Source organism: Stegodyphus dumicola, chromosome 10 (assembly GCF_044657685.1).
Source record: "Stegodyphus dumicola isolate Sdum_Otavi_A_Nest chromosome 10, ASM4465768v1".
NCBI lineage: Eukaryota > Metazoa > Arthropoda > Arachnida > Araneae > Eresidae > Stegodyphus > Stegodyphus dumicola.
In genome coordinates, this window is record NC_140777.1 from 170,045,054 (window position 1) to 170,072,227 (window position 27,174).

General features: G+C 33.2%; 1 protein-coding gene across 2 annotated transcripts; it reads left to right on the plus strand.

Annotated features, from left to right (window-relative positions):
* The first annotated feature begins 181 nt into the window (after window positions 1-181).
* On the plus strand, window positions 182-27,174 carry LOC118194188 (uncharacterized). Of its 2 annotated transcripts, none has more exons than XM_035365399.2 (4): window positions 182-305; window positions 6,018-6,151; window positions 7,760-7,854; window positions 26,489-27,174. In XM_035365399.2, exons 2-4 carry the CDS (start codon window positions 6,035-6,037, stop codon window positions 27,033-27,035), a joined length of 759 nt encoding a protein of 252 aa, XP_035221290.1. In that variant the 5' UTR covers window positions 182-305; window positions 6,018-6,034; the 3' UTR covers window positions 27,036-27,174. The 2 variants fall into 2 exon arrangements, with proteins under 2 accessions (XP_035221290.1, XP_035221291.1); XM_035365400.2 differs by having other exon boundaries at window positions 187-305; window positions 6,028-6,151.

The following is a 27,174-nucleotide window of genomic DNA, read 5'->3' on the forward strand; positions in this document are numbered from 1 at the left end:
ATATTTGTGATGTAATATCTAGATTTTTTTTTCGATAGGCAATTGGTGTGTCAGTTTATTTGTCACTCTAATTGCTCATAACAATGTACAAAGACCATCTGCTTCCCATATGGATTGTTTCTGCTTCGATTTAAAACTTGGCGTTTTGTGATTAGTTACAAAGATCCCCTGATATTACACACCATCGTTAATCTGTATAAGGACACGTGTCAAAATTTCGGTGTAAGTTATAAAACTCTACAAGATCCTGTAGAATCGAAATCACCCTGCGTAGGAGACTGACCACAGAAATTTCGTTAATCTTTGTAAGTTGAAAACAAATCTTTACTATTTCTCTTCGCTATCGTAATTAGTTATATTAAAAGTATCCTTTCACTAAATGCTGATTTTATTTCATTCACATCTGTAATTTAGATAACTCTACTTATCACAAAGAGAATACAATATCCAGTTCTTAGTTTAGAAAGCGTTTCAATCTGTTCATATTTCTAATTTGGTTTGGTTCGCCTTTCATAAATCTCAATTTATCTAATAATTATGTAATACTATCATGCAGGTTCTATTTAATGCAAGGAAGTTTTATATTCTGAAAAGAAGATTTGACTTTGCAGATATGTATTTTGTTTCTCATTTCCGATTGCACCTTCTTATGTTATTTGTATTCTAAAACATTCATGACTTCCCTCTTTTAATAGTTACGAAGAAAAATCAACTACGAGCATAAAAGAACTATCATGAATTCCGAAATTATATTATAATATCTTTATACACTATTTAATTTTAAATATAAAGTGTTTAAAAATACTTCAAAAATATTTAAAAATACTTCAAGACTTAATAAATAAGATGTAAATTTCAGGGCATGCTCAAAAGGACAACAGAAATACCTAAAACCTTTCTGTTGTCTTTTTGAAATTGAGCAGCCATTTCATTTGAAATTCAAGAATTCATTTGAAATAAGTCTAAGAAATTTGAAATAAGTCTAAGACCAGTCTAAGATTTTTTAAAGTTGCCTGGAAAAGAAAATTATATTTGACTCAAGCGCCCGCTTCGTAGTCAATAAGTTTATTCGGATCTTTAACCTGTAGATTTTAATAAACTTGTCTAAGGAATCGATTGCCAAAAATGAACTATAAATTCATTAATGTTTATTACAGCATAATCAGTAAAGGTTCAATTGCATTAAATATTATATTTTCGCAATTAATCTGCAGGTATATATAAATTTGCATTTGAATTTTTTTAAATATTCCAGCAATAAATCTGTAATTTTTTTTCTTTTACACTTTGTAAGATATCCGAATATTTTTCAAATGAAATTCATTTGTAAATTAATGAAATATGTTTGATAAATAATAATTTCCTTTTTATGATCTCTTTTTATAATTTTTTATCTTTATTGTTTCTAATTTTAAATCATCTAAACATACATTAATTTCTGTTTCGTTCACTTCATTATTAAAAGAAGGTTACATACCAAATTAATATTCTTTTTAGATTACAATACCTTTCCCAATTTCTATAAATCTTTCATTGTTGCTCCATAAAATAATAAGAAGATAAAATGAAGCGTTAAATGGAGTTATGTAATTTATATTTTACTTATTGTTTTGGTTTTGGTTTCACCTGTTTTGATTACACAGTTATAAGTTTTTGCCTGTATACTTTACATTAGTAATCTTCGCTGTTTGCTTATTATAACCATGAAATTTAGAAAGCATATATGAACAATTTTTGCCTCGAATTCCAATAAAATTCGATTTCTCTGAAATATAATACATCACCGTTAATTTAGGTAGCTGAAATTTTTCTATAAAAGCAGAAACTTGGAATCTTAAAAGTCACATAAAGTTTAGAAACGGTCATTTACATAAAAAATCTCACGAATATGCATGATATAATGCCACATACCAGATCTTGATACACTTCATATTATATAATCGTACACATGAGGTAGAAAAAAACACACGTTCTTACTTATTTTTATGATACATTTATGGTTTTTACAGTACATATATTAATATAATTTTTATTTTTCATGTGGCTAATGCACGTAATTCAACTCACAGCCATTTTCAGTAAACCATCTTCTAAACTAATACAAGAGGAAAGTTTAAATTCAACTTATTTCTTATTAAATGCATTTACTTAAAATAAATTATCTGCCGTGCAATATGAAGGGAATGAACACAAAAAGTAAATCGAATTTTATAAACAGTGCATTTCGTGAAATTAATTCAAGAAAAAAATATTAGACCACTCTAATTTCAGAAGAAAAGTATTCGAAACATTTATAATTATTTTTTTCATTATTTAGAAGATTAACAATTTTTCTCTATTACGCAATTTAGTTAAAACACATCTGCATATCGTCCGAGCTTATGTCGCCAAACTATATTCAAAACTAAGGAATTTCAGTACTTTTATGGTAGAAATTAAACAAGATAGTTTAAGTAAAGGGATAGAGTTTCCTATATTTTAAAGCAGAGTTTTTCCCCCCATATCCATTACAATGATGCAATAAAATAAAAAAAAAATAAGTGAAATTTTCTACATTATACGGAAGTTATAAATATAAAACTAATTATTTGACACTTTTACGAAACTCAAAACCATACAAATTACTTAATAAAAGGTAATTTCAATAATTTTTCTCATAAAAACAAAAAACACAAAATATGAATTTTTATATTTTTATTAAATTTTAACATTTGTTTCATTTTAAATTTTATTTTAAAATGTTAAAACTACTAATTTTGTATTCTTCAAATTTAAGCTTGATGAATAATAAATACGAAGGCGCTATGATTGCAGGACCTATGTAAGATATTAAGCAAAAACTTAAAATAGATTATTATTATTAGCAGTATCACTTTAATCTTTTAATAATAAATAACGTTTTTTTAATCTTTCAAATTAACTTTAATTTTTTAAATAAGTAAAGTAAACAATAAGTAAAAAGAGTAAAAAATTAAAATTCTGTTATTAGTAAAAAATTCTGTCAATAAAAATAAAATAACTTTCCAGCTTCCAGTAGATAAAAATAAATAATGAATGGATCATTATGATACAATTAAAAATCGAAAACACGGATAATGAACTGAGTAAGATTTTTCTGAAAATGTTGTTCCATTAATTTTCAAAATATTGTAATTACCAGTTTAAAAAACTTTGTTTGAGAAAAATGACTTTAATGGCTGATTGTAAAGCATTTAAAATTTCTATTTCTTTATATTTTAAAAGACTGCTTTTACACATTTCGTCAAAGAAAATTATAGAAAAGTAAAATGTGTAGCAATAAAAGAAAATTCAGACTTAATAAATAAGAAAACATACTTATTGAAAACAAAGTTTTTTTAATATTTATATGAATACAGTCAACAGTTTATGGACAATTTAGAACATATTTTAAATTAAAACGCAGTCTTTAAAAGAAGTACTATATTACTAATCAGTACTATTAGTATATTTATGAATCCAGACTTTTCATAGTAAAAAGAGAAGAAAACTAAGAGAAAATATTCAGGTTAAATATTGGTCGAAAGCTTCTATCTCCTAAATTTAACTTAAAAATTGTAATACGAAACTTCAAATTACAAACTAATATCTGGAGCTTGAGTTTTGAAACCTTATAATATTAAAAAATTAAAAGTATAAAAATTATAAGGTTTTTTCGAGATGGAAATCCCAAAATTGTGTGCTTAAAATCAGGTATTCCAAATGGTGAAGGCAAATGGCAGAAAAAGAGAAACAAATTTTCCGTGATAATATTTCTTTGTAAAACGTAATTGTTTAATGTATAGTTGTGTATTTATTTTACTTTTCCTGATGCTTGAAACAAAATTTTCCTCACACTGCAATATTGTTGCGTGCGTACGGGTTCGTAATAAATTGAATGCACAAGTCCGATAAAAAGTCAATAAAATTTATTCTTATCACAAGAAATAAAACAAAATGCTAAAATATTTCCTCAGAGGTATTTTTACAATATCACAATATCTCACAATAGTTATATTTTGGATTATTAAAAAGTTAAATAGAATGCAATCCAAAAACAGAGAAAGCTAATCCGATCTCATCGCGAATTCGCTACAATCAGCAACAGCAAGTAAACAACTACACTAAGAAGTTTTCCTCCGGCTTTTATAAGCTTTTTAATCATGCACGAGAACATTCTGGTACTTTCTCGAGGTTTCTGGAAAGAAAAGAGTACAATTACGAGATATTTATTTATTAGTAAATGTTAAATGCGCGAGCTCCTGTATTTTTACTTTTTTGGCATAGCTTCTCTTAAAACTCGTCGCGCGCAGCATTGCACGGAGAAATGAAACAATTTCACTACAATTCTACTAAAAATAGCAAACTAAATACAAAAACCGTAGCAATATTTAGTACTTTGGCAGGACGCAAAATTTGCTAACCTAAAATTAGTCAACACTCTTAAGAGGTTAACTTTAATATGTGATGATGATGATGATGTCGTGTCTATGACAAAGTGGAATTACATAGCTCCGAAGCTGTCAAAGACAGCTTTTGCAAAGTCGGCAGCTCTATCAGTATAAAGTAGATCCACTGGGTCTTCAATGCCGATGTTAAACAGTCTGGCCTGGTTTGCTGGGCAGCTGAAGATGTGATGGCGAGACAGTGGGATGTCATCTGGACAAATGTTGGTGTAACTACGCTGTCCGTCTGCAGAAATCCTCATCCCTTTTAAGTGATTTGTCCTAAGTCTGGTTATGATAGTCGATATGGCTTTGTCACAGTTCAATTCCGGGATGGAGTTTCTCTTAACTTAACCGATTAGTCTTTGGCTGGCAACTGCATTGGCATAAACGAGGGTTAGGCAGTTGGATGGCAGAGGAGAATCACGGGATGCCTTTGCAAGCTCATCGGCCTTCTCATTACCAAAAATATTTACAGGAGCCGGTATCCATATGCAGGATCTTTGGGCAGCAATGATTTTGTTTGTGAGCTCAATGATCTGATGACTGAGTTGACATTTGCCCTTCTGGATCGCTTGCAATGCTGATTAGTAGTCAGACAAGATGATGATGCCCTTGGAACTCTGGTCTTCTTTAGAGAGATAAATCTCCAGAGCACTTTTGATGGCGACGAGCTCTCATGTATAGTTGGAGGCGATTTTCCCAACAGGAATACTGTGGCATTTCTGCACTCCGTCTGGTCCGATGAAAAAGATTCCCGCTCCTCCTCTGTTCAGATTGGAGTCGGAAGAGCCGTCTGTGTAGGCGATCGTCAGATCTTGAGTTAAGGTCGTGAGTTCCTCAATGGTATTTTCACCCTTTTCTTTGATTATTGCGGTGGGATCTTTCTTGGTACAAGGCTGTAAGAGATTTAAGTAAATTTTAGTTTGGGGAAGAGGGCACAGAATGTTGTAAGGCTCTTTGGAAATTTTGAGAGTCTCATATTTGAGGTTGATGTCATTTCTGATATCTTGGTCATGTTGGAGGGCTGAGGATCTCTTAAGCCTGCAATTGTCACACCATGCCCTGAAGGACTTAATATGTGTAACAATTAATTGTCTTTTGAAATGCAAAAGCTAAATTCAATTCTTTAAATTTTTTTAAATTTCTGAAATCTGTAGGTATTTAGGAAAGAAACTGAGTAACAGAAATTACAGAAGAGTTTTTAGTTACGGAAAATAGAATTAAAAGCGTAATTATTTCAAAAACTAAAACACTTGGCAGAATAAACGAGAATACTATAAGAGGTTGGAACTAGGCGATCAGCCAAAGATGATGACTAAAATCAGCCCAATTCTTAGAAAAAGAGGATGATGTTGATATTGGATCATTATAAGGTATATCTTTGATTTCGTGTAAACTATCGCGTTTAACTTTATCTGCATTACGGGACTAAAATAAAGAGGTGCCTACATATCTCGCAGAAAATAGAATATCACACATTTTCAATGGTTAATTAATCTACCGCAGTAGCCACATAAATTTATTTAAATATATGAAAACTCGAATCTTACAATACTTCTTTAATATTTGTAGCCTTTTTCAGATATTTCATGATGAAGCTTATCTTAGCTGTAACCATTCTATGTAACGTGGTGATTGCGCAGGACACTTCCTTCGTAAAACAGGTAGAGGTTTCTACCCCTACATCCACGCCATTCGTCTTGAATGTAAGTGTAACATTATTTTGTATTGCATTCAAAATTTCATTTTGTTATACATTGCAAAGGCATTAAATGTAACGATCAATTTATAGAGTCACTAGGTTTATTTCGGAAGCAGGAGAGGTGAAAAATGTGCAACGCCTTCGCCGGGAATCGAAACGAGGACCTCTGGAATACACGCCCAGCGTGCAGGCCACCACACTACGAAGGCATGCGAAGAAAGCAAGAGAAATACCTTATAAATTATTTTCCTAAAAATTTCAAAATTTTATTAACAATGCACTTTTTTTAGCAAGACTCTTTAACCTCCTTGTGCTTCCGACAAATTCTCATCTTCGCACTTAAAAGAAGTAAATTTAATAAGGTTTATTAAAAACTATATCTTGTCATTCTTGTGGCAGCTATCACCTATTGCTTCAGCATTATAGTTACCTCCATGCATTAAGTGATGAACACTTATCATCACTTAATAAATAATAATAATAACACTTATTCCTTAGGTACATTCTATAACCCTTTCATGTATTTCCTCGGCCCACCAGCGGCCGAGCGGTAACGTCGCTGAACACTGGTAGTTCGGTCCGAGGTTCGAATCCCGCGAACGGGCTGGCTGCATGGGTGTTTTCGTGGTTTTCCCCATGTGTAACGTGTATACGAGCCAATTCCCCTTAGAAAATCCTCCACGAAGGCATCCCTCCTCTTAGGCAGATAGCCCTAGTGTGCTTTGCCATAATTAAATACACACACACATGTATTTTCCCAAAAGTTTTTAATTACCGTCTATCTTATGATTTCAAAAACAGTGCATAACATATTAAAACTTTAACAACATTAACTGTTCAGTGTAATAAAAGTTATTGTAATTATATGTGGGTTTATTCTCATTGCAGAGAGTTTGAAGAAACAAGTTTTCCATGATTGTTCAATAGTTTGGAAAATGTGTTACTTCAGACTCCTTTTTAACTATTCAAGTATTAGAAGAAACCTCATAAAATATTCCTTTAGACCAGAGTTTCTTAAACTGTGGGTCGCGACCCCAAGGGGTTCGCGGGACCTGCAGCAGGGGGTCACCAAATCTCTTAGCAGGTTTGATATTTCTTTAACTTATTATAATAATAATTTTACAATTACCAAATATTTTTAAACAATATATCTTAAATTAGATCAAGATAAGACAATACAGACAGAGAAAAAAAAGGAAACGTTTCGACGCATTCTTTTTATAATATAAAAGTTCATTTTCCTTGCTTTGCACGTAACGCTGGCATTTCGTCTGTTACTTATTTAAACTTTTCGCATAGTTCTATGTCATAAAATTAGAAATTAAAGTTAATGACCTAAACTTGCAATAGTATATTACAGTACAAGTGACAAAATTGACAGTTTCACTCACACGTGTGTCGGATTTGCGCAAAACTTATGGGGTCCCACAAAATTTTTTTAAATCTTATGGGGTCTTGGGGGGTCGCGAAAAATCTCTCACTGATAAAAAGGGGTCGCGAAGGAAAGAAGTTTAAGAAACTCTACTTTAGACCTCAGTTTCATATAAATTCAGGACGTAGTTTATTTAGAAAAATGGATTAAATGTGTGATGGTTTTCATTCTGTTTTACAGAACCCCTCAAGAAAGATCTGTAACGAAGATGACAGATGTGCTATCGTCGAATACGATTCCGCTGATGAAAGAAATATTACAGTGCTTTACAAAGAGTAAGTATACATTAAAACTTGCAATTTAATCACGGAATAATGTTATATAGTACGTTGATGTTACTGAAATATTTATCAAGTATACCTTGATGAATTAAATGAAATTAAATGTTTTTAAACATCATCGTTCTAGTCTTTAATACAGTTTGACTTTGGAAACTTTCACAAACATGCGCTGTTTTATTAAACTCAGCTTGTAGACGGTATTTATAAAAGTTAAGAGCTGACGTTACCTTTATTTATAGGGAAATACATGCGAGCTTTCTATTGAAAAAGCTTTAGCAACAGGTTAGTTCTTAGAAAGTTCTTAGCGTGTGTGAAAAATTTTGACTCGAAAAAAAATTTCTTGAATTTTTATTTAAAAATTTAAAGATTTTTTTAAGCCAATTCTGAGATTTTTTCTATAGTTCTTAAATACAATTAATTTGATTCACATATTTTAAGTTATTTAAAACTGAATTTAATGTCTCGTGCATATTAAAAATAAAATTAATTGCTACTGATGTGAATGCTGCCTATAGAGGAGCTTGATAAAGGAAACTAGAAGCAATAATGTATATTTATTTCTATTCAAAAGTTTTATTCCTTGGAACAAAAACCAAAGTAGCAAACATACGTCTCCAGCTTAGACAGATTTTAAACTTAGAAACGTACTGCAGAACATCCCACATTTTTTTTTCTGATGGTTCTGCTTCTCTTTTTAACAGTTAAAATCTGTTGAAAGTGAATTTATCCGTATTTAATTTATCGTAAAAAAAATTATCAAAAATTCCTATTTTCTCTTTTTCAACACAGCATTTTTTCGCTGTAGAATATAGAAACATACAAATATGATTATAGAGAAGCAGAATAAAAGCAGAAAAGTTGCATTCAACGGTATTAAAAAAATCTGAAGGCTTTTAGATTTTATATTACCCCCAAAACGACGTTTTTTTATTGTTTTGTGTGTTACCTTTATTTATTAAATAATGTGTTCTTTGCACTTAAACCCCATACAATTCAGTTCAACAGCAATATCACAAAATATTTAAAAACAGCAAAACAGCATATCTTTAGAATTTCTGATACACAGTCTCGCGCGCTGGAGATTAATATGCTTTTTTTTTTTTTTTTTTTTTTTTTTTTTTTGGTTTTGTTTTGTTTGTTTGTTTGTTTGTTTTCATCGCTCGCTTTGAAATCGTTGAGTTTGGTAATCAGAAATTTGTTAAAGTTTCACAAATTTGAAACAGGTTGTACAGTTCCGCGCCTCCAACCTGCACGCAACCAAGTGGTGACAGCTGAAACTGGAAATTAGACAGAGTCCTGCGAAGGGTTTAAGTCCCTTTTTATTCAAATTTAGAAATAACAAATGCGTGCTCTTGACGCTCACAAACTACGCCGACCCGGCGATTAAAATAAAAAATAAGAACCTGAAAAGAAATAATAACAAGAGACTAACTACGAGGCTCTCTAAACGTAACTAACCTCACCGCGTTTTACAATACCGCTGCTAATTCAGCAAACTTTGAATATCACGTTGAACGATTAACAATTGGCCGAGACAAGCACACAGGCCGAAACGCGTGGTTCTTCAATTTCTGGCTAACTACGTCCGCGCTCGTGAAATAAGAACAGCACATCTCGAACTCGTTTCCTTTCTATTTAACTCAGAATACTTCCGCTGATAATTTGAATCCTTGCGCGTTCTACTAAAATTTACATACTCTGGCATTGGCAGTTCCAGGGGAAAGTAAGGCTGGACAGGAAAGATAGTTTAAACTTAAAATAAATGTTAGTTAAAATAAATATAAACCCTACATTTGCCGCTGCCAGAATTTGGAAAACTTGGAAGCAGGTCCTACAAACGACCTGTTGTAAAGTTTCTACAATTCTAACTTTTAAGAGCCTCGTTTACACAAAAAAATCTTATGTAACAAAAGGTATACTAAATTTCTGTAGATACTTATTTAAATCTCTCTTCTTACAGCAACTTTACCTGGACTTCAGCAATCAATCTTGTTCTTTTCCTTCCAGCATCTGGAAGGAATAAGTATCAGTATCTTTCTAAATACATTATAATTTACACTTTCTTGACACTGAATACATTTTTGTTTTTAAACGATTTATTTTCCTTACTTCACATTCATTCAAGTATTCAAACATTAATTTAGCTTTATCTTGGCTCTCCACCATGTGTGGTGTCAAACGGGAATATTCGTGATTTAGTATTACAACACTTCCCCTAAACACAATGATTTGTTAGAATTCAACGACCAAATAGACACACCTTACTCGACATTCTACAACTCGATGAGATACTTTAACATTCTTAAAATTCAAGTGTAGGTGGAGAACCCTACAAAACACATTCATTCTAACTTCCCCCTCATTCATCTTTAGACATGCAGGCTTTCGCTCTAAAGCATGATTTTATCTACAGTTTAATATTTAAATTTTGAATTCATTGCTTTTGAGCATTTACTTTTAGCATCTAAACTTTTATGCTTCTAGACTAAATTCTACTTTTACATAACATTCAAGTATTTACGTATATTTACAAAATTCTAAGACATATGATTTTTACAATTTACCATAAAATGAATAAGAGAAAATAAATTTTTACTTTACTCATTCTTCGCCAAGCTGGCGGCACTGAAACTAAAGTTTTTATTAATACAAGAATACGAAGTTATTTTTATCTTCGGCCAAATTTTGGCTTTAACATAACAGAATTAGTCTTTCGACCAACAGAAATTGCTTGTTCTTAGATTTTATACTTAAAATAATACTTTTGCCTTAGCTAAATAAAGTAAAATAAAACTAAATCTCAACCGAGACATATTGACTTTCGTCAAAACATAGAACTTCGTACTTACGCATAACATTTCGGAACAAAAGAAAAAATTTTATAGAAGATTTTAACTTATCTTTGAGTTTTCGATGATTGAAACTCCGTCATTCTTTTCTGGCAGAACTGTTCCCACGTGATAGGTTTCATGGACGTCAATCTTCTCCTTACTGACCTCCGAGTGTGGTCCACATTAGTTTTTCTTTTGCGTCCTCTGCATGCTGGCCTCTTGGCGTCGTAGTCGTCGGGTTGCTGTCTTTTTCGTTTTTCCCTTGGACGGCTGGTCTTGAGGTCCTCTGGTCTGGAGTCCTTCTTGAATTTCTTCTGTTGTTGCTGGTCTTTTCGTTCCTCTGGCTGTCTTTTTAGTTTCTGGAACGGCGGCCTTGTTTGCACTTAACTCTCTGGCCCTGGGAGCGTTCTCCTTGATGTATAATTTCTACTGCGATACGTTGTAGGTGGTGTTTTCCTCTTTACCAAGGTTTCTTTACGCGGTGGCTTTGCCTTCTTGTTTTTCTTAAATGCTGGAGTCTGAAAATTTTCGTTTTTTCTTTTCGGTACCGTCGCCTGGGTTGTAGAAGGGCTAGGTCTCTCTTCAGTTCTCTGCTTCTTGGGTGGTGGAACGGGTGACGTTATTTAGGGACCTTCTACTTCTTTTACGCTTGAGTCCTGCAAGAAACTTTTAAGGATTTCAAAATCATTTTGATTATAATATTTTTTCACCTGGTCGGGACTTGCTTTCCAGATTTTCCCTCTCTCGCTCTTAAGGTACAATACGACTCCTTTGATTTCCTGAATTACATAGGGGCCGTCAAATTTTGGAGCTAACTTTGCAGTAAAATTGCCTGGGGCACTTGATAAAGAAAATTTCCGCTTCAGCACTTTATCCCCAACTTTAAAATCTGCTTCACGGCGTTTTCTATCATAGTACAATTTCTGTCTATTTCTTGCCGTATCCGAGCTTTTAACCGCCTGATCAATGAGTTTTTGCACATCTTTTTCTTTGAATTCTTGGTCTCTTTGTTGCACAAAGAATAATTTATCTAGTGGCGTAATTAACTTCCGTCCTAAAAATAATTCTGCTGGAGTTTTCCCTTTAGTATCGTGATTTGCTGTTCTTAAAGCATAAGCTAACTCATTTATGTAGCCATTCCAGCGCTTGTGATGTGTGCTAACATAACTTCGAATTATTTTTACAATATTTTTATTAACTCTTTCTGCGATGTTTGCCTGTGGTCTATACGGAACCGTTTTAATATGGCGTATGCCAAGTCCAGTGCAAATGTTTTCAAATATTTGGCTAACGAATTGTTTACCGTTATCGCTAATGACTTTTATCGGTGCACCGTATTTTAAAATGTATCTGTGTAAGAATGCATCTGCGACTGTTTTGGCTGACGCGCGTTTAAGTGGAACAATTTCTGTTCAATTTGAAAAATGATCTACAATTACTAAAAGAAAACGATTTTTATTTAACTCGCTCTGGGGAAAGGGACCAAGGAGATCTATGCCTAAAATTTCATTCGGAAATGTAGCGCGAATGCTATTTAAGTACCCGGCCAGGCTGTAATTAATATCATTTATTAACTGACATTGCTTGCAGGACCTGACATACGCAGTTACTGTTTTGTATAATTGCGGGAAATATACCGCCTCGCTAACCCTTTTTAAAGTCTTTCTGACCCCTAAATGACCCGCTGTTTTCGCGTCGTGTAATTCCTTCAAAATGCTTAATCGAAGCGAGCCTGGGATGACTGGTTTGTACTCCAGATTTTCGTTTGTTGCTTTCGTATAAAATCATAAATTATCTATTATTTCATAGTTTTCTGCTCTATTTCTTATCGCATCGATATCTGTGTGCTCAAAGCTTTCGGGGTCTTTCAAATATGCATAGATACTTCCAAATTCAGGATCAGCTTTCAATTCAGCAATAATTGTATCTCTAGAATCTAAAATTTTTGAAGTCAACACAGCGCATTTAAGTTCATTGCCTTCATCGTCCAGTTTTATACGAGAAAGTGCGTCAGCTAAATTGTTTTCCTTACCCGGTTTATATTTGATTATTAGATTATATTCTTGGAGTTTTAAAGCCCATCTTATTAATCTGGGCGTTAGATTTTTCCTCGAGTAAAGTCTACCAACAGCCGGATGATCCGAAAAGACTGTTACTGGCGCTTTGCCGAAATAAACTCGAAATTTGTGTACAGCCATTAATACGGCTAATGTTTCTCTCTCTGTAGCTGTATAATTCCTTTGTGTGTAATTCAACGTTTTACTAAAAAATGCCAGAGGATGGCTATTTTGCATAAGAACCGCACCCACCGCACAGTCCGACGCATCTGCTGCAATTTCCAGGTTTTCGTCCCCCTCCGGGAATTTCAAAACAGGGGCATTGATCAGCGCTTCTTTTAATGTTTCAAATTCGGTATTTGCTTCCGCTGTCCACGTAAATTTAGTTTTCTTTCTTTTAATTACTAACAGGGATTCAACAGTATTACCGAAATCTTTTATGAATGACCGATAATAAGAACATAACCCAAGGAAAGAAGAAAGTTTCTTGGCGATGTTGGGCGGTGGGAAATTCTTGATTGCTTTTATTTTTGAATCTTGAGTTTCTATACCCTTTTGCGAAATTTTATAACCCAGATATTTAAGTTCTTTAGTTGCGAACTTGCATTTTGAGGCGTTAATTGTAAGACCGGCCTCTTTTAATAATTTAAACACTTCTTCTAGATCTTTAATATGTTGTTCCAAAGTACTACTCGTTATAATTATATCATCTAGATAGATTAAAGTCGATTTTCCTAGGACAGGCTTTAGAACAATGTCCATAGCTCTCTGGAATGTTGATGGGGCCCCACACAACCCAAAGGGCATGCGTAAAAATGCATACGTGCCCGATTTTTGTTATAAACGCGGTTTTATGTATGTCTTCGGGTTTCATACCTATTTGATAGTAGCCAGATGTTAAGTCCAAAGTAGTCATGTATCTAGTAGATTTAATGTTTCTAATAATTTCCTCTATAACCGGCAAAGGGTAAACTGGGAATTTAGTAATACTATTCAGTTTTCCGTAATCGATAGCAAACCTCCAAGCCCTTTTATCTGAAGGAGGAAACTCGTTCTTTTTCCTACATAGTACTACTGGACTCGCGTACTCACTATTTATGGGCGTTATTATTTTATTCTTTAACATCTCCTGAATATGTTCTTCGATGATTACGTCTTTTTGTTTGTCATAGCGGTAAGGTTTAGTCCTACAAGGTTTTTCGGCATTTAATTGAATCTTGTGAGTTACAATCTGACAGTTTCCCGGCTTTTCTGAAAACAAATGAGAAAAATTACTCACCACTTGCTGTATTGCTTTACTTTCCTGGTCATTCAAATGACTAAGGTCCAATTCAGGTGTCTCCACAGGTTCCACCACCCTCTGGTCCATCTCCAGCACCACGGAACTATCTTGAAAATTTAATTTGGCCCTCGCGGCCCTTAAAAACTCCATACCTAAAATAAGAGGATTTTGCAGATGTTTTACCACAAAAATTAATACCTTGAGGCTTTCCTCTTTTACCTGTATGTTTAATGATATTTTCCCGATGCAGTGACAGGTTTTTCCTTGCGCCGCTATAATTTCTGTGTTTTTGTTTTTAAATAATCGTAACCTATAAAAATTCTTTTTGAAGAATGTATCACTCATAAAATTACCTTCTGCTCCTGTATCGATGAGGGCTTCTACTGGTACATCGCCAACCAGGACTTGTATAATTGGTAGATGTGAGCTCTTTACGATGACCGTATTTAAATGTCTTTTTGAGGTTTTTTTTAAAACTTCCGGGGTCTGGACCCTCGCTTTCACAGGCCCCTCTACTCGTTTAAAGCTTTCCTTTCAACTTTTGCCTTCTGGGTACGCGGACGTTTGTTTTCAAATTTCCTTTTTGGGCCTTGATCTTCGAGGTTCGATGAGTTAGCTTGATAGCTCTTTCCCCCATAAGAGCGGTTTGCATTTCTGGTTTGCTCATTTGAAGATTTCCTTCGGTTACTTTGAGAATACGATGCCTCTATAGCTTTTTCCGCTATTCTGCGATTTTGAAACTTCACCGTCATTTCGAAGAGCTCCTGCAATGTGCTTGGGTTTCTAATTTCGAAGTAGTCTTGAACAGCAGGTAACAATCTTGGTAAGATTATTTCAATAATCTCCGCGTCGGGTTTCTTCCCAGACAGCATATCCGTCAGCTTAATTTTTCGCAGAATAAAGTCCGTCAACTCTTCTATATCCCGTTGATAGAAACTATATCGTTCGGCTTCTAGCCTGGCTCGATCTTTCACTATGGGGAAGGCCTTTACTAACGATTTTTTGAAATTTTCAAATGTATATGTCTGGCCTCAATTCCCCTAATAAAAATTTGCCTATATTCTTCCACCATAGCGCGGCCTGTCCTCTTAAGGCCCATTTACACTAGCGGAACTTTGAGCCTAAGAAATGCACGCGGAAGTTGCTAGCTTCACCAAATGGCGAAAATGTTACTCTTTTTTTTTTTAACTGAAACTAAATATGTACACATTTAAATAAACAGCCAAACTTATAACATTATTCAATAGTTTAAGAGTTAAATATTCCCTCATAATACGAAAAAAATCGCTGTTTAAAAGCTCTCAAACGAGTCTTCAAATTCGCCTGCGTTTCTTAGGCTCAAAGTTCCGCTAGTGTAAATGGGCCTTGAGTGTAGATGTGGCTATGGCAACTTTTTGTCTTTCAGGCACAGGGTAGAGCTGAAAGTGATTGTCAAGGTTTTCTAGAAATATCGCCACCGAATTTTTTCCGTCGAAATTGACGTTTGGCTTGATTGACGCTCTCAACGTCTGAACCAGGTATCCAAATCCTTCCAATTGGCTTGCCATTTCTTGTTGTTGTCCCGCGGCTTCCATCCGATTTTCGGCCATTTCAGTTCGACAAGTGTTCGGGCGCCAATGTACAGTTGCGCGCCTCCAACCTGCACGCAACCAAGTGGTGACAGCTGAAACTGGAAATTAGACAGAGTCCTGCGAAGGGTTTAAGTCCCTTTTTATTCAACTTTAGAAATTACAAATGCGTGCTCTTGACGCTCACAAACTACGCCGACCCGGCGGTTAAAATAAAAAAATAAGAACTTGAAAAGAAATAATAACAAGAGACTAACTACGAGGCTCTGTAAACGTAACTAACCTCACCGCGTTTTACAATACCGCTGCTAATTCAGCAAACTTTGAATATCACGTTGAACGATTAACAATTGGCCGAGACAAGCACACAGGCCGAAACGCGTGGTTCTTCAATTTCTGGCTAACTACGTCCGCGCTCGTGAAATAAGAACAGCACATCTCGAACTCGTTTCCTTTCTATTTAACTCAGAATACTTCCGCTGATAATTTGAATCCTTGCGCGTTCTACTAAAATTTACATACTCTGGCATTGGCAGTTCCAGGGGAAAGTAAGGCTTGACAGGAAAGATAGTTTAAACTTAAAATAAATGTTAGTTAAAATAAATATAAACCCTACAAGGTAATAAAACAAATTCAAAATTCAGGCTTTCAAGAGCCCATGTTCGGTTGGAGGACTACGTTATTGAAAATTAGATGGCTCTAGTTACCGTTGTTTCTTCACAACGCGAGAAACATTCGTGCATTCATGCAGATTCATTATTTACTTTCTTTAAATATGATACACGGCCATAATATTTGGTGGCAACAGTTTGAAAAATGAACCGACGCAGAAACAGAAACGACGCAAAATGCTGTTTTGAGATCAACAGCCTTTTCGTTTTAACGCCCCTTTCGGCTAATAAGATTATGACTAAGGTCAGAACTTTAGGTGATGTGTGAGCAATCAAAAATAAAGACGTAGAGAATGTTCTCTTTAGCTTATCAACGAAATTGAACCTGCATTTTATGCACCTCGAAAGCGCAACTTCAGTATATTAGATTTATGCAACATTATTTAACAATATTATTTTATAGGTCGCAATTCAGATCATATATTTATTTTTTGAAAATTATGTTAAGAAGCAAAAAAGTATTTGTGCTATTTCTAGCAATTATTTACAAACAAATTTGCGCTATTTCTAGCAATTATTTCATCAAATTTACGATATTATGCACTCTGCACACACACACACAAAAGGGGAACAGTTCTATATCTCCCGTTCTTCGTTCTTGCATGTTTCATGTCTCGAAAGCACGACGTAGGATATATATTAGATTTATATATAACATAGTTCTGACATAAATATTTTGACGAAATTCAGATTTTTTCTGAAATGCTATACCTATGTTTTCCTGTATTTCGATTCTGCTACTCAAATCATGCCTAAATATTAAATTCCGTAAAACCTCCGCGCTCGTGAAATAAGAACAGCACATCTCGAACTCGTTTCCTTTCTATTTAACTCAGAATACTTCCGCTGATAATTTGAATCCTTGCGCGTTCTACTAAAATTTACATACTCTGGCATTGGCAGTTCCAGGGGAAAGTAAGGCTTGACAGGAAAGATAGTTTAAACTTAAAATAAATGTTAGTTAAAATAAATATAAACCCTACAAGGTAATAAAACAAATTCAAAATTCAGGCTTTCAAGTGCCCATGTTCGGTTGGAGGATTACGTTATTGAAAATTATATGGCTCTAGTTACCGTTGTTTCTTCACAACGCGAGAAACATTCGTGCATTCATGCAGATTCATTATTTACTTTCTTTAAATATGATACACGGCCATAATATTTGGTGGCAACAGTTTGAAAAATGAACCGACGCAGAAACAGAATTTGATGAGAAATTTACGAAGAAATTAAAAAAATTATTGGCACAGTATTTTTCAGTTTGCGCCAAGAATAATTCATTTTGCAAAATTCATAATTTGTAATAATCCATTTTCCTTTTCCTTTCACTGTGCACAAACGAATAAAAAAGCTAATCATTCAGTCTTTAAAATAATTTTAACAAAGGGCGGGAACCACATTTGACGTTATTATCGCTCAAAAACAGAGATGCCAGATTTCAAAACGCGCCAATATATAAACTCATGTATAACTTAGAAAACTTTGAATAAAAAAACTGTAATTTTTTGCAGCTCTGCCTAGAAATACATCTAATTTAAAATGACGTTAAAAATTTTATAAGTTTATAATACAAATTTGTTTTCGAAAAATTTTTTAAACATATTTAAAAATACAAATTACAATAAATCATAAAAAAAAATCTTCGAATTATATTTGGATGAAATTTTGAATAAAAAATTGCTATTTTTTGCAGGTATACCTAGAAATACATCTACTTTTAGGTGATAGTAAAAATTTTATAGGTTGTAATTAAAAGGTTTTTCGAAAATTTTATAAAAAATACAAATTTTAAAAACAAATCAGAAAATATCTTCGACTTTTACTTGGATTGAATATCATAAGTTTCGAATTGTGAAAGGAGGAATCAAATGAGTTTAATAAAAAAAAGAGAGATTTTAATAATTATGTACCAAATTCATTTAACACTGGGGCAATTTTAAGAACTAATTTTTCAAAAACCATTCCGCCCACCAGCAGCCGAGCGGTAAAGTCGCTGAACACTGGTAGTTCGGTCCGAAGTTCGAATCCCGCGAACGGGCTGGCTGCATGGGCGTTTTCGTGGCTTTCCCCATGTGTAACGTGTATACGAGCCAGTTTCCCTTGGAAAGTCCTCCACGAAGGCATCCCTCCCCTTAGGCAGATAGCCCTCGTGTGTTTGCCATAATTAAATACGCCACCATCAAAAACAATTCCCGCGATTTTTACAAAACTTGGCACTTTGGCACAATTTGAGTCATAGAATCGAAATATGAAAAAAAAAAAAAAAAAATAGCTATTTCATTTCAGAAAATGTCCGGTTGTCTCAGAATATCTATGTGAGACCAATGCTAATATATAAATCTAATATACAGATATCGTAAATCGCGCTTTCGAGACATAAAAAACGCAAGTTAAATTTCGCCAATCGGCCCAGTAAAACGGGAGATGTAGAGTTGTCTTTTTTTTTTTTTTCTTTTTAGTCCGAAAGGGCAATTTGCCCTGAAGGACTATTAATTTCGTTTCGGCATTTTGCGTCGAAAACTTTGCAAGGATTACGTTAATTTTATTAACAGTTAAATTTTAAGTTCCTTTCCTGACAAATTCTTAACTTCAACTTACTACTTCCGGCCAGAACGTAATTTTGGAATCATTCTGAATACTTAATAAGGAGCGGTATTTAAACCTCGAAGTTACTTGCAGAGTTAGAGAATCAGAGTTTCTGATTTGCGCGCGTCTGCCTTTTGGCTACTCTCTCTCTCAAAGCTGTTATTACGCTCGGCCGTGCTCAGGCTCTTGATAAGCTTCGTAGTCAAATAGAGTTTAAGCGGCCAACTCGATTAGAATCTTGATAGCCGAAGCTATATCTCTTTAGTTAATCTTAGTTTTAGTTTATTTCTTAGTATCTTAAGTTCAAGCCCAAGTGTCGACTTTGATTGTACACTCCAAGACGGAGTTTTGTTAAATCTTATTGGAACGATAAAGGGTTAGTTACCCTTCCATCTTGTTGTTTTTTGTTACACGAACTTAAGCCATTATTCGCTAACTAGTTCTTAAGATTCGTCACTTTCTACAGTAACTGAGAAATACACTACAGTCAAAAGTCGTTAATTCGGACACCCATAATCCGGAATGATCTATAATCCGGACCTCAAAGCTAAAAACTTCCTGCGCATGCGCCGCGTTGACACATGCGCAGAGGCGTTTACGCGTGCGCGTAAGACCTTTTACGTCTGCGCATATGCGTGTGCGCAAGTGCAGAATACGTTTTCGCGTGAGCGTTTTATGTATAACGAACGGTATAAGCTAAAATTATCTAATTTTCTATTTCAGTTAATGTTGATGATTGCATTGTTCCTTAATTTTCAAATTGGATCCGGCTTATTATTTTTTGCAGCCTGTAAGAGCAATACTATAAAAGTAAACTTGAACTTTCGATTATGTCAAATAGAATTTCCGATTCTGGAGCTCCCAAAGGATCAAACAAAACGAAAGTATGTTTCGATGTCCATCAAACAAAAAGTGTAATTGCTGTCAAAAATTGATAAAGACATGAAGAATGTGACAGAGAGATTAGTGAAAACGAAAAAATTTCGATTGACAAGTTAGTCGGTATTCTCGGCACAACGATTAACGGGACTTGAACAGCGGAACTTTGTAACTGAACAAGAAATTATGTCTGTTTATAGAATTAAAGAGAAAGTATTATCACATAAAAGGAAGCAACTTAAACAACTTACATTGAAAGAAATGTTTAATAAAGTAAACAAATAAATATTAAACTTTTTTTTTTTTTTTGTAAATTTTGATACCCTTTAGATCATAATTGTTCTTTATTTCATAACTTACGATTGCATATTTTTAATTTTAGAATTTCTGCATGCCATCTTACGAGATTTAAACTGATGATCTATAATCCGGAAAAATCGATAATCCGGAATCGCCGCCCGACGAGTCCGGATTAACGACTTTTGACTGTAGTGGGAATATTACAACTTTAAAGGCTGTATAACTTTTCAAATCGTTGCCACCATATATTATCGCTCTATCTTATATTTAAAGAAATTAAATAATGAAGAATCTATGTTTCTCGCATTGTGATAAAACAACGATACTTAGAGCCATAAAAAATTGAATAACGTAATCATCCATAGAATATGGGCATGTAAAAGCCCTAATTTGAATTTGTTGTTATCAATTTTTGTTTTTATCATTTCGTGCTTGTTTTATTATCGATTTCAGATTTTGTAACACTTCAACGAATTTTTGATTAAAAAACTAAACGATTTCAAAGCGAGCAAAGGCAACACTGTACGAAAAAAAAAACTTATCTCTAGTGCGCGAGACTCTGTACCAGAAATTCTAAAGATAGGCTCATTTTAAAATTAATTTGCGATATTACTGAACTGGATTTTATAGTTTGAGTAGTTTGAGTACGTAGAACATGATAGTTAATAAATGAAGTTAACACAAAAAAAACGTTAAAAAATGCCCATTTGGACGTAATTTAAAATATGAAACCTTTCAGATTTTTTTTTTTTTTTTTTTTTTTTTTTTTTTTTTTTTTTGGTGCAAGGTGTGTGCATGTTCAAAAAACGAGAGAATCAAATTTACTTCAAATGTGGGCTTCACCACGTTGCGTGCGTGGACTATGATTTGGCTAAAGGAGAGCGGTAGAAAGAATGATAGTGCCGCTTTTAGTTACGGGTTAAGTACTGTATGTACGATAATGACTGGTAGCAATCGACAATGGATGTAGTCCGCTAAATTAAGCAATTCTGCATTCATAGTTAACGTTTTGCACTGACATGTAACAGAAGTACTTGAATACTATTGCAAAAGGACTTCAACATCTTAATGAAAGAGGGGCTTACCATATTCGTTAGCATTCTTAATTAACAACTAACATTCTAAAGAACATCCAAATGATTTTTTTCCTACTTCCCATACTTCTATATCTCATTCGAGAACTGAATATATAACTTTGCATTTTATGCCGAAAACTTCGCCGCAAAAATCAGAAATTTTATGGAAAATATTAATGATAATTCATCTTGTGCAGAGGAGGTAAAACATTAAACATTGTTCTGATGTGTGCAGAACAGACGAATTTGTTTTGTACTCGGTTTTTCACACCCATTTGCATGTTGATAAATCTTTTAGAGGAAGGAAAATTTTCGAAAATGGTGCATATTTCAGCGGAACGAAGAGCACAGCTCATCAGATTGTTGTTCACAAATGGAAAAAAAAGTTTAGTCAAATACCTCGTTATACTACATATCATAACGAAAGGGGATTGTTATTATAAAACGAAATTTTCTCAGTTTTGATGAGTTGGTTTGGGTTATCGGGCAGAGATATTGCTTATACATTTTTTTTTCCGGCGTTAAACGGGCAGGTTTTGAATTTATCGGTAGAGATGATTACTTGATTCCTAAAGATACTTTATCCCTGAACAGAAAATATACGAAATCAGGTGATAGAGTTTTAAAATCTGGGAACATTCTTAAAGCTATGCCTTTTCATAAAATTTGACAAATACCATTGCCTTTAAAAATGTTATTTTAGCATAAGAAGTGATTTATTAAATGTGGTATGTTTAACTTCCTTAAAAATAAATGTATTAATGTAATTGTTTTCAAATTTTTGTTACATAAGAAATTTAATTTTGCATTATTTTAAAATACAGAATTTTACTATTATAATTTAATTTCCATGCTAAATTTGTGTTGGTTTTTTATTACCTGAAAGGAAGTTTTATTTTTTGAAAAAAGCTTAATAAAAACATTTGATCTCACTCATCTAGGTAAATATGATTTTTAAGTATCTTGAATCCCTATGAACAATTTGCTTGTAATGAAAGACGTAATAGAATTCAACTTGCGCTGTCATATATATTCAAGTCATAGTGTCAATGAATATGACATATATGTTTTAATTTAATTAGACTTATTTATGAAATTACTGTGATATTTTATGCAATTTTTGCATAAAATAAGAAAATTATTATAAAAATTTCCCGAAGACTGGATGTCAAATATCTCACAGAAATCAATCACTGTTTAAGATACTGGACACACTTTTCACCTGTAAAATAAATATCTGATCAGATTTTGAAGCCAAGAAGCGAAACCTATTAAATAGTTCTATAGAAAGTCGCGTTGGATGGGTTTATAAACGAGCCTTTTATAGTCTAACAATAATTTATTAACAGGTTTAAGTTACACGCGGATATCACATATAATTTTAAGAACCTTACGGAGCAAGAGTCTGATACAACCTAACAAATCCATTACCTGTTTCTCTGGCTACTCGCCAGAGGGCACCCTCGTTGCTACTAGAGTGAGTCCACCATAGTTTATATTAAGAGGAGAATTTATATTAACAGGAACAGTTACAGTTCATATAATGTAAATAAACATGCAACTGATGAGTTTTCGGCTTCAAAAAGCTTTACCTTAGTCATCCATTTTTCCCGAAAAGCATTGATAAAAATACAGTTAATGTTCTGCACATGCTAAAATGTTCTGTCTAAATCGTGTTCAAAGGAATGTAAAGAACTCTCACAATTGTAACATTTCAGTCTGACTTTACAATGCTTGTAAATATATGATAATTTTTGATGCCGTGATTTTTCTCATATTTTGTTCAATGATTTTACTAATACGAATGTATGAACAAACAAAAAAAATCTGATGTGTACACCACATGACTTCTTTGTACGGAATATTAAATTATACGCATTTTTTCTTGCATTTTATTTAAACTTATTAGATTGAAATAAACCTACTTCGCCGACAGCGCATAAACCACAATAGAATAAATGCATTCTTTAAAATTCACTTTGTTTATCATAGCGACACTCTCGCGCTAGGTTTACTTAACAGTATTATATTTCATTCATATTATAATTCAGAATGCACAAAATGTATATCATTTAAAGAATTATCTAATTGTTGCCACATGTTCTATTCAAATACTATAATAAAGCTAGAACGATGTATAAAAGAAATTAAGCAAACAAAACAAAGCAGAAACAGTTTTTCACAGACGATTGAGTATTTCTCATTTAATTAATTCAGTTCTCACTTCGCGAGAAGGCAAAAATACATAAAAACTCAAAATATCTATATTAAAAATTACGAAGTAAATCTCAAACGCTTATTTCCTCGAAAAATTCCAGAAAGGATTAAGCATGATTTAAATAATAAATGAAGACGTTATCTTTGTTGTTGCGAAGCTAAGTTTCTCTACATTGGCAACAAATCCACTAGTCTCCTGTTTGAAATGTAAACATCAATGGCCGCCATTAAAATCAGGCTTAGCGGCAATTAAACAACTTTAAAATTGCTGATAATTCTAAAAATACTGCACACAGATTTACTAAAGGCATAAAATCCTTAACCGGAAGATAAAAACAACATAATTCAATCATTTTTTAAAGCAAAAAATGTACAATTTACAAACATATAAGAGTAAAGAAACTGAGATCACTGAGCCGGGTAATAGAGTGGATATATATATATAAATATACTTATATACGTTTGGTGCTGCCGATTGCAACCAAAATACGAGGTGCACATCTACATGTTATAGCAGTCCTATATACAAAATTTCAACGTTCTGAGGCTACTCGTTTTTGAGTTATGCGAGATACGTACTCACGCACGAACGTACGCACGTACGTACATACGTTCGTACAGACGCCACGAAAAATTCTCTTCAGAATTAATTTTAAAGCAGTTTTATAATTTTTTTGAAGGAAAAGAGTATTTTACTCTGTCCTTACGTACAGATATGACTCAAAAACATCGTTAAATTGCATTCGATAGCGGTCAAAATGGATCTTTTCATTGAAATATGCTGCCTGAAACTTTTCGCGATTACAATACTTCCTTTTTACTTCGTATAAGGAAGTAAAAGTTCAAGTTCTGGATTATTTTAAACATTAGATTTTATATTATACTATTTCAAACATTATTAATAAATTATAATACGATTGTTGTAGCTCTCACATACAGCGAGGATAAGTCTGGCAACAGCTGCAGGAAGAAAAACATGGCAGTGCTGGAATGGCAACAGCGGATGATTTTCTATAGATTTTAATATTTTGATTTTGAGTCGACGTTTTCCTTTGCGTTACTATTGCGTTAAAACATTTGAGTTTTGGGTGAATGAAATGAATCCGCTGTCCCGCTGCGGATATTAGTAAAATATATTTAGAAAATTAGCTGCGTTGGAAAGGATGAAACCTTGTGTTTGAATTTGCGGTATTTTTCCTCCTAAAGTTGCGTCGAGTTCAGAATATTATGCCAGGCTTATTCACGCTGGTGCAGATAAGTTCAAATTTTGTTATTGTGTTTAGTGTATAACTTGCAAATATATGAATAGAATTCTATTAAATAAACATTTAAAATTCTGGAATGGTGTTTAAAATTTTAGATGTAATTTTAGATGATTTTAGATGTAGAATATGTCGGAGCCAGTGGCAGTCAGGTGTAAAGTAAAATTGTTTTTGCTCCACGACATAACAACGATGATAGGAAATATATAATTTTTTTTTTTTAATTTTTTTTAAATTTTTCGCAAAGATAAATAATTTCTATTAAAAGAATCAAGTATCCCTTGATATTAGAGAAATATGATTCCGTTTACCCCCCCCCAAGAGCTGAAGTATGGAACATTATAAACCGGCTGTAATGCTGTGTTTTAATATAAGATGAAACATTAATAATATTACACCTAAACCTACATTAATTTTGATATTTCATTCCACGATTCTGTTTCCTAAACAACTAAAACTTTTCCTAAAACAATCAAGCTTTACTTATGTATAAAATATGGTCATGAAAACATCACGGAAAAATATGGCCGCCACATCACAATATGGCCACATCGCAATATGATCACAATATGGCCGCCGAAAACCTCACGGCAAAAACATCGCTAACGAAAACGTCGCGGGGAAAACAATGCAAGGTGAAGCGTCGTGGTACAAAATAGAATGAGAGAAAATAAAGCAGAGAGAAAACATCGCGGTTCTAAAACATCATGGTATACAAAATATCGTGGTTGAAAATAAAGCGTTTCAAGAAATTCGCAGTTTAAAAAAATCGTCGTCGAAAATATCATGGTAAAAAATAAGTTAACTACAAATCATGGCATGACGATAACATCGCAGACATGGGTTTTTAAGACATGCTTTAATAATTGTATAAGAATAATCGCATAATGATTTGTGAGCACAAGACGGAAAGAAGGATAATTTTTATTATATTTTTATTAACTAATAAATATTTGCTGAAAATGTAATATGGAAACTTAAGCATAGAAACTTAACGCAACTAATAGCACTTAATAGAATTTTAAATTAACATAGGTCATTAATAAATTATATTTTTATAAGATAGTTATAAATAACAATAATTTATATTTTTTACTGATAAATTATATTTTTTAATAAAATATTAAATTATATTTCATTAATAAATTATATTTTTTACTGATTATTTTCCATGAAAAGTATAATCTAAAAGAGAATAGAAAAAGAAAGATAAGTAAATGCATCACCTTAGCTGTAAAAAAATTGCTAAGTTTAATTATAAGATTTATTTTCTTCACTTTTGTTAATTTGATACTCTTATAGTGAAAAATTATTTCTTGCTTTGTTTAAATTTCTTGTTTTTTAAATTTATTAGTTAATAAAAAATATAAAAGTTACTCTTCTTTCCATCTTGCGCTCACAAATCATTATGCGAATACCATTTATAATTATTAAAACCTTAAAAACGCATGTCTGCGATGTTATCATCATACGGTGATTTGTAGGTTCTTTATTTTTTACCACGATATTTTCGACGGCAGCGTTTTTAAACGGCGAAGTTTTTGAACCCCTTTATTTTCGACGACGATATTTTGTACCACGATGTGTTAGAGCTGCGATGTTTTTCTCTTTGCTTTATTTTCTTCCACAAAGTTTTGTACCACGACGTTTTCTCCTTGCGTTGTTCTCTCCGCAACGTTTTCGTCGACGAGGTTTTCGGTTGTAACCTTAAAATATTATTTTATTACGCTGTAACCTTTCGGCTGTAACCTTAAAATATTATTTATTTATTATTTAGCTTTATTTAGTTATATATTCTGACATAAAAGGAAATAATCCATATGCTTCGATTGGGTTTTAACATAACTGAAGAAAACCTACTCTGCATTGTTTTAAGTAGCTCCATATTTCTTTTCACAGTTGCGACTGTCCAGATGGCAACGTGTGCGTGTTTGAGAGGGATATGCTAGACGGATGTGCAGGAGATGAAAACTGCATGCATTACGTGGACTCTGCTTCAAGAAGGAATCGATCTCTCAGCCGATATGTGTGCAGAAAAAGAATAAATGTGAATAATTATAGCAAATTTTTCGTGGAACAAGTACAATACATTATTTCTGAAATGCGTCTCCTCAGATACGAGAGAAAGTACATCTCTACATTAACCAGAAAGCTCGTACGTCGAAGAAATGACAGAGTTCCAGCTGACACAATTGAAAAAGAAATAGCTTATCTAGATAATATTTTACCTTACTTCAATACTCATGTTGCCTACCTCGAGAAAATAGCAGCTGGCATGCAAAATTTGAAAGTCCCTCCAGAGGGTACATTTGCTTACAGTGAAATTAATAGTCTCAACAAAACTATTCAAAAAATCGTTTACAGAACGGAAAGAATTATCTGGTCCCACAGCCGATCCCTTCGAAAAAGACAACGAAAGAAGCTCAAGGCAAGAACGAAAGGATAACTTACCCGTTCTTCTTATAATGTTTTCACCGAAACATGAATGATAACAACTCACTCTTTCAATGTAAACTTTTGATTAGATGTACTCACTTAATGTAAATCGGGATTCTTGCGTCTAATACTAAGTTCTCTTTCAATAA

What these genes read in the sequence shown, in the direction of transcription:
- LOC118194188 (XM_035365399.2), top strand. Translation starts at nt 6,035, where the DNA reads ATGATGAAGCTTATCTTAGCTGTAACCATTCTATGTAACGTGGTGATT. An exon ending in CCACGCCATTCGTCTTGAAT is followed by an intron (nt 6,152 to 7,759) that starts GTAAGTGTAACA and finishes TCTGTTTTACAG; the next exon opens with AACCCCTCAAGAAAGATCTG. An exon ending in ATTACAGTGCTTTACAAAGA is followed by an intron (nt 7,855 to 26,488) that starts GTAAGTATACAT and finishes TTCTTTTCACAG; the next exon opens with TTGCGACTGTCCAGATGGCA.